Source organism: Elephas maximus, chromosome 6, assembly GCF_024166365.1.
Source record: "Elephas maximus indicus isolate mEleMax1 chromosome 6, mEleMax1 primary haplotype, whole genome shotgun sequence".
Taxonomy (NCBI): Eukaryota; Metazoa; Chordata; class Mammalia; order Proboscidea; family Elephantidae; genus Elephas; species Elephas maximus.
The window spans coordinates 134,657,930-134,668,543 of NC_064824.1; the positions used below are offsets into that span (position 1 = coordinate 134,657,930).

At 56.2% G+C, this 10,614-nt stretch overlaps 1 protein-coding gene across 1 annotated transcript; it reads left to right on the plus strand.

Moving 5' to 3' along the window:
- The first annotated feature begins 811 nt into the window (after positions 1-811).
- Positions 812-3,814, plus strand: ALPI (alkaline phosphatase, intestinal). Its single transcript, XM_049889016.1, has 11 exons — positions 812-881; positions 971-1,087; positions 1,167-1,282; positions 1,441-1,615; positions 1,694-1,866; positions 2,059-2,184; positions 2,494-2,566; positions 2,654-2,788; positions 2,870-3,061; positions 3,265-3,381; positions 3,492-3,814. The coding sequence occupies exons 1-11, from the start codon at positions 812-814 to the stop codon at positions 3,812-3,814; spliced, it is 1,617 nt and encodes a 538-aa protein (XP_049744973.1).
- Positions 3,815-10,614: the final 6,800 nt, after the last annotated feature.

Below are 10,614 nucleotides of genomic sequence, written 5' to 3' on the forward strand. Positions count from 1 at the left end.
CAGGGCTCCTTATGGGCCTGCCATACCCTCCAGAAGATCCACTGCACCCACTCCTCCGGCCACAGGTGCCCACACGTGGGTGAGGCTGTGGAGACACAGACAAGGCCCCCACTCTGTTGCCCCCACCAGCCCCACCTCTTCCACAGAAAAGGAACTCTGGGTCTAGGCCCCCAGATGGACCCTCAAGCCCAGTGCCCACCCCACCAGCCTGTGAAGCCTGGTGAGAAACCAAGTAGACAGTGGGGTACACCAGGCCACCCCACACCTGCTTCCCATGTCTCCTGGGCTTAAGGCCTCAAGTGGCCAGCCCAGCTCCCTTGCCCAGACTGTGTGCTGTACACCCACCTGGCCGAAGCAGGCTCCTGGGGAATCCCAAACAAATGAGGTGAATGAGGGGGCCGCACATCCCAGCCCTCATTTGCCCCCCAACACACTGCTCAGCCATACCCTACCATGCCCATAAGGCTCATCTGGACCTGCCCCAAAGTCCCCCACCCCACCTCCAGAGAGACAGCTAGTCCCACCTTGTGAGGGTTGGTCCTGCCTTTTTTAGGACCCCTGCCCCCTGGTTGGTTCAGCCATATCCTGCCACTTCCCGGTCAGCAGCAAGGTGGAAGGCCCAGGGCAGGGGTGGAGTCAGCTGGGCCCCTGGGGTACTGGGAGGGACATGGAGTCTTTAAGAGCCAGGGCCAAAGTCCTTCCCTGACTCAAGCCCAGGAGCTGGTACAACGGCTGGTGCCCTTCAGTCTCAGCCTCCTGGGTTCCAGCCTCCCGGTCTCCCAGCCTGGAAGCCCTCCGCCACCCCACAGGCATGCCAGGCGCCTGGGCGCAGCTGCTGCTGCTGGGCCTGAGGCTACAGCTCTCACTCGGTTTCATCCCAGGTAAAAAGGCCCCCCACCCCAGCCCCTACCTGGCCCCAACAAACAGGGGCTGCCCCAGACTGACCCGGCCTCCGCTTCCCCTTGGCCAGTTGAGGAGGAGGACCCAGTCTTCTGGAATCAGAAGGCAGCCGAGGCCCTGCACACCGCCAAGAAGCTGCAGCCCATCCAGACGGCCGCCAAGAACCTCATTATCTTCCTGGGGGATGGTGAGTGTGTGAAGGCTGCCCACCCCTCGTACCCCCACAGCCCTGGGAGCTCAGCCTTGATAGGGTCCTGCTCCTTCAGGGATGGGGGTGCCCACGGTGACAGCCACAAGGATCCTAAAAGGGCAGCTGAATGGTCAGCTGGGGCCTGAGACATCCCTGGCCATGGACCACTTCCCGTACCTGGCTCTGTCCAAGGTAAGGGCAATTGCCAGGCTCAGAAGCAGGGTGGGAGGAATGCCCCCAGAGGGCGGGCCTGATTTTGGGGCCTATGTGCAGATGTGGACGGGCCCAGAGGCCTGGGTCACAGTCTGAGTGTGCCCCAGAGCTTTAGCTGAAGGTATCTCTATCCCCAGACATACAACGTGGACAGGCAGGTGCCAGACAGCGCAGGCACGGCCACTGCCTACCTGTGTGGGGTCAAAGCCAACTACGGGACCATCGGCCTGAGTGCGGCTGCCCGCTATAACCAGTGCAACACGACCCGCGGCAATGAGGTCATGTCCGTTCTGAGCCGGGCCAAGAAAGCAGGTAGTCTGGGAGCCTGGGCTGTGGGGGCAGAGGTGGCCTGGAACCCCAGCTGCCCACCCTGACCTCTGCCACCCTCAGGGAAGTCCGTGGGGGTGGTGACCACCACTCGAGTGCAGCATGCCTCACCAGCTGGCACATATGCACACACGGTGAACCGCAACTGGTACTCAGACACCGACATGCCTGCCGAGGCGCTGAATGAGGGCTGCCAGGACATCGCCACACAGCTCATCTCCAACACGGACATTGACGTGCGGGCAGGGCTGGGCAGATGGCGAGGGCGAGGGGGGCGAGGACTGGTGGAGGGCTTAGGGAGGACGTAACAGCTACAGCCTGAAACGAGCCATTCCCACAAAGACCTGGGGGGGAGCTAGAAGCTGTCTGAGGAGGGGACACAGGGCCAGCCAGGCCCCAAGCCCACCTGCACCATCCTTTCACCCCAGGTAATCCTTGGAGGAGGCCGCAAGTACATGTTTCCCACGGGGACCCCAGACCCTGAGTACCCAGACCAGAGTGGAGTTAGGGCAGACAACCGAAACCTGGTGCAGGAGTGGCTAGACAAGCACCAGGTGATAGGGGCTCGTGGGCGCAGGGGCTCATGGGTGCAGGGGCTCGTGGGTGCAGGGGCTCGTGGGTGAAGGGGCTTGTGGGTACAGGGGCTCATGGGTGCAGGGGCTCATGGGTGCAGGGGCTCATGGGTGCAAGGGTTCCTGGGTGCAGGGGCTTGTGAGTGAAAGGGCCTGTGAGCACAGGGGCTCGTGGGTGCGGGGGCTCGTGGGTGCAGGGGCTTATGGGTGCAGGGCCTCGGTCAGGCACGGATGTGGCGGGGGCTGGGGGCCCTAGGGCTGTGGGCTGAAGGCTGGTCCTGTCATTCGCAGGGTGCCCGCTACGTGTGGAACCGCACAGCGCTCATCCAGGCATCCCAGGACACCTCGGTTACACACCTCATGGGTAACAGCTTTCACCAATCCTTCCCCCACCTTCCTGTCCCTGGCCAGCTGGCCAGGGGCCAGCCCCCACTGCCCTCTTTTCCCACAGGCCTCTTTGAGCCAGCAGACATGAAATATGATGCAACCCGTGACACTAGCCAGGACCCCTCTCTGACGGACATGACCGAGGCAGCCATCCGCCTGCTGAGCAGGAACGCCCAGGGCTTCTACCTCTTTGTGGAGGGTGAGTGACCAGACTGAAGGAGCAGAGGCAGAGGGGCTCAGGGGCAGGTTGGGGGTTATCCACTTCCCTGGTCTGCCACAGGGGGCCGCATCGACCACGGTCACCACGCAAGCAATGCTTACATGGCACTGACCGAAGCTGTCATGTTTGACATCGCCATCGAGAGGGCGGGCCAGCTCACAAGCGAGAAGGACACACTGACCCTCGTCACCGCCGACCACTCCCACGTCTTCAGTTTCGGGGGCTACACACTGCGTGGGAGCTCCATCTTGGGTAGGCTCGGGGAGAGTGGCAAGCGCTCTTTTGTAAATTAATATGGCAGAAATCTCGCTGGGACTCAGTTTCCTCATCCATCAAATTGGCGTGGTAATAGTACCAGCCTTGTAGGGCCCGTGTGAATAGTCATGAAACGTCTGCACACAGCGGCCTCCACCAGCTGTGGTCAGTGCCATCCAAGGCCCCTGACTCTCCCGCAGGGCTGGCGAGCAGCAAGGCCTCAGACGGCAAGGCCTACACCTCCATCCTGTACGGCAACGGGCCCGGCTACGCGCTCGGCACCGGCTCCAGGCCCGATGTCAACGAGAGCCAGAGTAGTGAGTGCGGCGGGGACCGTGGAGGGGACGCCGGGAGGGGACAGTGGCGAAGATGCCGGGAGGGACCCAGGAAGAGGAGGCCGCCCTGACGCCCATCCGCCTCCTGCCAGTGCTCCCCGACTACAAGCAGCAGGCGGCGGTGCCCCTGTCGTCCGAGACGCATGGCGGCGAGGACGTGGCGTTGTTCGCGCGCGGCCCGCAGGCGCACCTCGTGCACGGCGTGCAGGAGCAGAACTTCGTGGCGCATGTCATGGCCTTCGCCGCCTGCCTCGAGCCCTACACGGACTGCGGCCTGGCGCCCTCTGCCAGTACGCCCAGCGCCGCGCCCCCGGCCGGCACCACCAGCGCCGCGCTCCCCGCCCGCCCGCTGTCGAGGCCGCTGCTGGCCGGGCCACTGCTGCTGCTGCTGCTGCTGCTGCCCGCCGCCTCCTGACTCCCCAGGGCCCTCTAGCCCCCACCTCCCTAGGGTCCCTGGGTCCCACTGCCGAGTTTCTGATCCCACACCAGGGGTCCCCGAGGCCCCACCTCCCCAGGACTCCGAAGCCCCGGCTGCCCAAGCCACCACCCCCTGAATCCCTACCTTCAGATCCTTCAACCCCAGGTCCCCATCCTGGCCGCTACCCGGGCCTCTCGATGGGGCGGGACTAAAGGGTGTGGCGAGGACCAGCCCGGCTAGGTCTCAGAGGCGCAGCCAAGGCCCGCCCACACCCAGCGCTGCGCTCAAGGGCACGTCGGGGGCATGGGACCCTCCACCCCTGCAACAGGTCCTGAGCGGCGGCGGTTGGGCGCTGTGCTGGAGAAGAGGCTGCGCACCGTGCTCCCCAGGGCGGGATGGGCAAAGTCTGCCGCCACCCGGGGCCAATGGATTCAAAACTCAAGGGAAGTCTGCACTGAAAGCTTTAAAAGCAGATGGTTCTAGATTTGGGTAGTGGTGATGATGGCGAAATCCTGTACTAAAACCCACTGAAGGCCCTACTCTGAAAGGGCGACTTTTATGCAATGTGATTTATATGTGACTAATAAAGACAGCAGCTTCTGCTTCCAAGTTGTTTAAAAAAATATGTGAGTTATGAGGGGTCTTATTCGTCAAATAAAAGGTGCTCTGGTGACACATCGTTAAAGCGCTCGGCTGCAACTGTCCTATAGGGTCACTCTGAGTCCATCAGGTTTGGTTGGTTTTTTTGGATTGGGCCACAATAGCACACATCAATGGGAATATTTCCAAACAGCTTTTTGCAAAAACGCTGTCTCTTTAGCATGAGTTTTCATTCAAAAACCCAGAACCCAGTGCCGTTCAGTGGATTCTGACGCATAGCGACCCTATAGGGCAGAGTAGAGCTGCCCCGTAGAGTTTCCAAGGAGCGCCTGGTGGATTGGAACTGCCAACCCTTTGGTTAGCAGCCATAGCTTAACCACTGTGCCACATTCAAAAAGTTACTTTTTATTGAAAGGGCATCTTTACCTTGAAGGTACAGATGCATGGAGAGCTTTGTGCTGGCTGTTTGAGATTGACAGCCTTTGTCAACTCAAAAAATGTCAGCGCAATTGTCTTTGAGAAGAAGAAAGGGTGGTGGGGAGAGGGGAGGAGTGAAGGCAGGCAGGGGAGCTGGTGACAACCTTTTAGATGGCTTGTCCCTTGTGGTTGGCCAAGTTTTCAGGGTTACTCCTAATCTCATTACCAAGGATCATAAAGATTCTACTCTAACAGGGAGAACACTCTTGGGTTTACAAAATTAACCCCACTGATACCCAGGGTCCATATGAGTTGGAATCGACTCCATGGCAGTGGGTTTGTTTTGGTTTGATTTGATAACCTCCTGGAGTTCCTGGAGAGCAAAATACTTACGTACTCAACTACTGACTGGAAGATTAGAGGCTTGAACCCACTCAGGCACTGCGGAAGAAAGGCCTGGCAATCTGCTTCTGAAAGGTCACAGCCTTGAAAGCCCCTGTGGAGCAGTTCTACTCTGCACACATGGGGTGAACCTCCTGCCCTTTATGCACCTCGAAGCTTCTGTTTCTTTCCTACAGTGGTTTCAGTGTGGACCAGGCAATGAGTGCGCTTTGCGGGTGATACTCTACATCTTCAACCTTTTTACAGAAAACATTCCCTCCTGGGTAGCTATGCCATCAACGGGTACACTTATGCCATTTTCCTACGATGACATTGCTTTTATTAAACAAGACGTTTACTGTCGAGAATATATCTTCTCTGCTCTCTTTTACCGGTTCACATACAACACACACAAAAGATGGTTTGTGTATTTCATTACTGGGACAGAATCCAGCAAGTATCTTAAACTGAGCTGTGTAAGAAACATCTGTACTTTCAGCCAACTGTGTAGCAAACCTCCCACACTGAGTAATTTACTCTCTCACTGGTTCCTTTCAATCTACACATTGTTTTCTCTATGCGTCTTCCAACACTATTTGCTGTCAAAGAGATGGTTTTCCGTTTGTCAACAGATTATTTTCTGTCCATTCTTTCTGCCATTTTTACGGCAGCAGGAAGAAGGAGTGTTTGCCTGGTGGTAGGTGTTTTTTGTTTTTTGCTGTTACACAGGAAATTTTACACGGGCTTTCCAAATATTTATCCTTGCTTAGGGAAATATAGAAAAGTCCTGGCTTGAACAGCACACCACTTTAAACATCGCTGGGAAAAAAAAGATCGCAGAGGATTTGTCTTCATGTTCTGAAAGCCTGGTTTTAAACGCCTCGTCAATCACGGTGGTTTCTTGCTGTTGTTGATGAATCTCTCAAGGCACAACGTTCTCAGGGCAGGTTTCACCAGTTAACCATGGCGGAAGGCGGATGTGGAGCCACACTTCAAAAAGGTTTTTGGTTTGTTAGTTTTGTTTTGCAGGGGGCTCGCCTTTTGCAAGCCTGTAATGTGGATAATGACATGTACGTATGGAAATTAGGAAATGTCAAGACTGAGCCTTCTGTTATTGCTCTCCTGTGGGTGGATTACTGGTATTGTGGTTTCTTTACACTTGACTGTGTTGGAGGATTTGTTTGGTTAAAACTAGATAATGTAGCAACCATCTAAGATGCATCAGTTGGTCTCAACCCACCTGGATCAAAGCAGAATGAAGAACACCATGGACACAAGGTAATTACGAGCCCAAGAGACAGAAAGGGCCACATGAACCAGAGACTACATCATCCTGAGACCTGAAGAACTAGATGGTGCTACAACCGATGACTGCCCTGACAGGGAACACAACAGAGAACCCCTGAGGGAGCAGGAGAGCAGTGGGATGCAGACCCCAAATTCTCATAAAAAGACCAGACTTAATGGTCTGACTGAGACTAGAAGGACCCCAGTGGTCATGGCCCCCAGACCTTCTGTTGGCCCAGGACAGGAACCATTCCTGAAGCCAACTCTTCAGACATGGATTGGACTGGACAATGGGTTGGAGAGGGATGCTGGTGAGGAGTGAGCTTCCTGGATCAGGTGGACACTTGAGACTATGTTGGCATTTCCTGCCTGGAGGGGAGATGAGAGGTTGGAGGGGGTTAGAAGCTGGTGAAATGGACACAAAAAGAGAGAGCGGAGGGAGAGAGCGGGCTGTCTCATTAGGCGGAGAGTAACTGGGAGTACGTAGCAAGGTGTATATAAGTTTTTGTGTGAGAGGCTGACTTGATTTGTAAACTTTCACTTAAAGCACAATAAAAATTATATTAAAAAAAAACTAGGTGACATAACCCATAAATCCGCTTGGCCAGATGCACAACTCTAACATGTTGCAATCTACTGGAAGTGCGCAAATGGGATGGGGGGACGTTGCGTCAACCTCTTGCCTTCGACACCCCCTTTCTTTTCCCCCAGGACACCTGGGAACCAGGAAGGGTGGATGCTGGCTGACTGGGTGAGGCACCTGCATGGATCTAGGTATTAAATATGAAACCAAAAACAAACCAGCTGCCATAGAGTCGATTCCAACCCATGGCGCCCCCATCTGTGTCAGGGTGGAACTGTCCTAGATAGGGTTTTCAAGGACGTGATCTTTCAGAAGCAGATCACCAGGCCTTTCTTTCATAGCACCCTTGGGTGGGTTCAAGCCACCAACCTTTTCATCAGCAGTCGAGCGCAAACCATTTGCGCCACTCAGGGGCTCCAAAAACCAGTTGCTGTGAAGTCGATTCCGACTCGTTATGATCAGCACTTCTCTCCATCTCAGGGGCTCCCAGCATTGTGACACGGTGTGTCACCGACAAAATGCCTGTGATGCACTGCACATAGTAGACACTGAGGAAGTGTCGTGTCCCTTTAAGAAAACCCCCTGAGACCCACAGTGGCAGGACCCTTGGGCCATGCGACCCCCTTGACTCTGGGTGGGCGCATCACTACCTTCTTGCCCCAGCCACACCAAAGCCCCTGCTTACAGAGCCACCGTGGAACCCCTGTCCTGAGTAGCTGCCCCAGGACACAGCATGATGGTAGAAGCAGGCACACAGCCTCGCAGCCCAGGTGCCAGCTGTACTCTCCTCCTGACCTTGGCGCTGAAGTGACATCTGACACCACGAGCCCCACTGGCTCCATAACAGGTGTCCCCACCTCGAGAGCAGTTGCCACTTGACAGGTGGCATGCTCATCCCCGCCTCCCACCCTCTGGGGGCCTGGGAAAGCTGAGTAATATTTTAAATTGCCCCTTTGATCTAAGGCAGCCCTAGGGCCCACTTACTCCAGCTGAAAAGAGCATCACTGCTTGCCCACACTGCACACACAAGCTGCAGCAACAACACAAGCACTGGGACATTCCCCTTGGTGTCACCTTGCCACCAGGGATGCCTAGTCTGCGCTGACGCCTTGGCACTGAGCCACCCCATGCAAGGAAAGAGCCACTCTCCCTCCCAAATGGTGAGGCCCACCGTCCAAGATGAGAACACATGCCAGGCCTGGGGCTCTGTTCTGGCCCTTTCTTTGCTCACCAGGTTTGCATGTCCCTTGTGGGCCAGCTGGGCCCCCTCCCACCCTGGAGGGCTTCTGGATGAGGAAACCCACTCCAGAGGAGCTGCAGTTCAGACCTCCCTCTGCAGGCCCCCAACACCAGCCCATGTATCAGCTTGGTCCTGCAGAAGGCGGAGAGTTGTTTTTAATATTATTTATGCAAAATATAGACAAGGAGAGATGCGCTAACAGCACCATGTGACAGCGGCTCAGGAACGGGAGCTGCCTGCCAGCCCCATGAATCAGCTGGAGCTGCTGCCAGAGGCTCCCGGAGGCTGGCAGCTTCCAGGTCAGGGGAAGCCAGCAGCTGCCTCACTCCCCTCTGACCCATGAGCTCACGCTGGACCAGGGCCTGGCCCACGGGGTCCCTTAAAGGCACCTCACCCAGGGACCGAGAGGGTGTGCCCGATGCACCATCCAGGCACCTGAACCCAGTAGGGTACTGGAGAGCAAGAGGAGGAGGGATTGCCTGTGATCCATGGGTTGGTTTCTTTTTGCTACAACAGATTGTCAGGTGGAAGCTGAGCTGAGCCAGTGTCACAGGGTAAACTGAGTCTCACCCTGAGATCAGGAACAGGTGGTATGTGGGGTCTAGCTGGGCTCAAGGTGGGGCGCTACGGCCAGTTGAGCATGTGGGATGGCACCTCAAAGTTGGGTTATAGGTCAGAGAAGGGCTAAGAACCCCCAACACTGGCAGATGGGGAGGGGAGGCCAGAGAGAGGCCCCAAGATGGGCCTCAATCAATGACACGTGAATGGCAGTTAGAAAAAAAGGGGGCATTTGGCCGGAAGGGCAGAAACGTCTGCAGGAGCCTGCAGCACTGTTTTATCCTTGTGAAGAGGAGGCACTGCTGCGAGGGGTGGGTGGTTCATGAGCCTGACCCCACCCCACAGGATAGCCCTGTGAAAGGAGGCCCCAGGGTGTAGATTCCAGCTTGTCATGAGGACTCTGGAGCCTGGGAGGCGCAAGTGGTTTGCCATAGGCTGCTAACCTAACAGTTGACAGTTCCAACCCACCCAGTGGCACTGAGGAAGAAAGGCCTGGCGATCTGCTTTCATAAAGATTATGGCCAAGAAGACCCTATGGGACAGTCCTACCCTGGGGTCGCCATGAGTCGGAAACCACTTGGCAGTAGTGGTTTGTGGTTTGGTTTATGAGGACTGCTGAAAAAGCCAACCAGAGTGTTCCCCAGAAGGAAGAAGGGGATTTGGGAAGAGGGAGTCCCAGCCCTGGTGGTATTCCAGGCACAGCTTGTGACTGCCTGTTCATGGGGTGCTGCAGAGGGGAGCCCCTATCTTTAGGTCTCACTCAATTCTGTGCATTCCAAATTCTTGCTATCCAAACTGCAACAAAAAAACAAGGTTATAGAGCAAGGACTTCATTGGGCTGACTTTCCCATTGTTCTGAGACCTTCTATAGGAGTGCGAAGGGATTATAAGTAGCGTGGTCGGTGGCCTGTATTTTTCACCAGAAAATACTCCCCAGGACCACCCCGACGTGGAACAATTGCTGAGCAGTAAGAAGGAGGCCTGCTGGCGTAGTGGTTAAGCTCTCAGCTGCTAACCGAAAGGTCAGCAGTTTGAATCCACGAGTTGCTCCGCAGAAGAAAGATGTGGCAGTCTTGGAAAGATTTCAGCCTTAGAATGGACTCCTCAGCAATGGAATAGATAGAACTTCTGCTGATTCCAAAGCCTACGGGGTCTCCGTCTCTCAAAAAGCCTCCCTCCCACCCTCAGGAGGCAGGGGGAGGGGAATAGAAGGGTCCTGGAGCCCCTGGCTAAAGGAGGAGGAGGGGGGGCATGCTATTTGAACAAAAGGGGATCGCAGACCCTTTTCCTTTAAAGGGTGGGAGGCGGCATTAATTTGTGCCTGTAAAAACAAATCTCTCCTGTGCAGCCTGGAGGAGACTGCAGGAGGAAAGCTGGCTCTCACACTGCCCGCCAGGCTGCCCTGCCCTGTCTTGCCTCCGGCGGCTCTGGAGTGGATGTGGACCACCTCGGTGGACACAGCCACCAGCAAGTGACAGGGAAAGGAAACCAGCCTTTTTATAAGTGGAAGGTCAGCTTGAGGAAGGGGTGAGAAGCCTGGGGTAGGGGGAGGCAGTAAAGGGCCCGCAAACAGATCTCAGCAGCTGCACAGGTCATGTCCCCTAGCATCCCAGACCCTCAGCGAAGCCTGGGTGAGCAGTTCCCTGGGTGGGGGAGAGGAACCAGGTGGGGACGTGGGGGTGTAAAGAGCCAGCCCACCCAGGACCGTGGGTATCCAAGCCTCTGAGAACA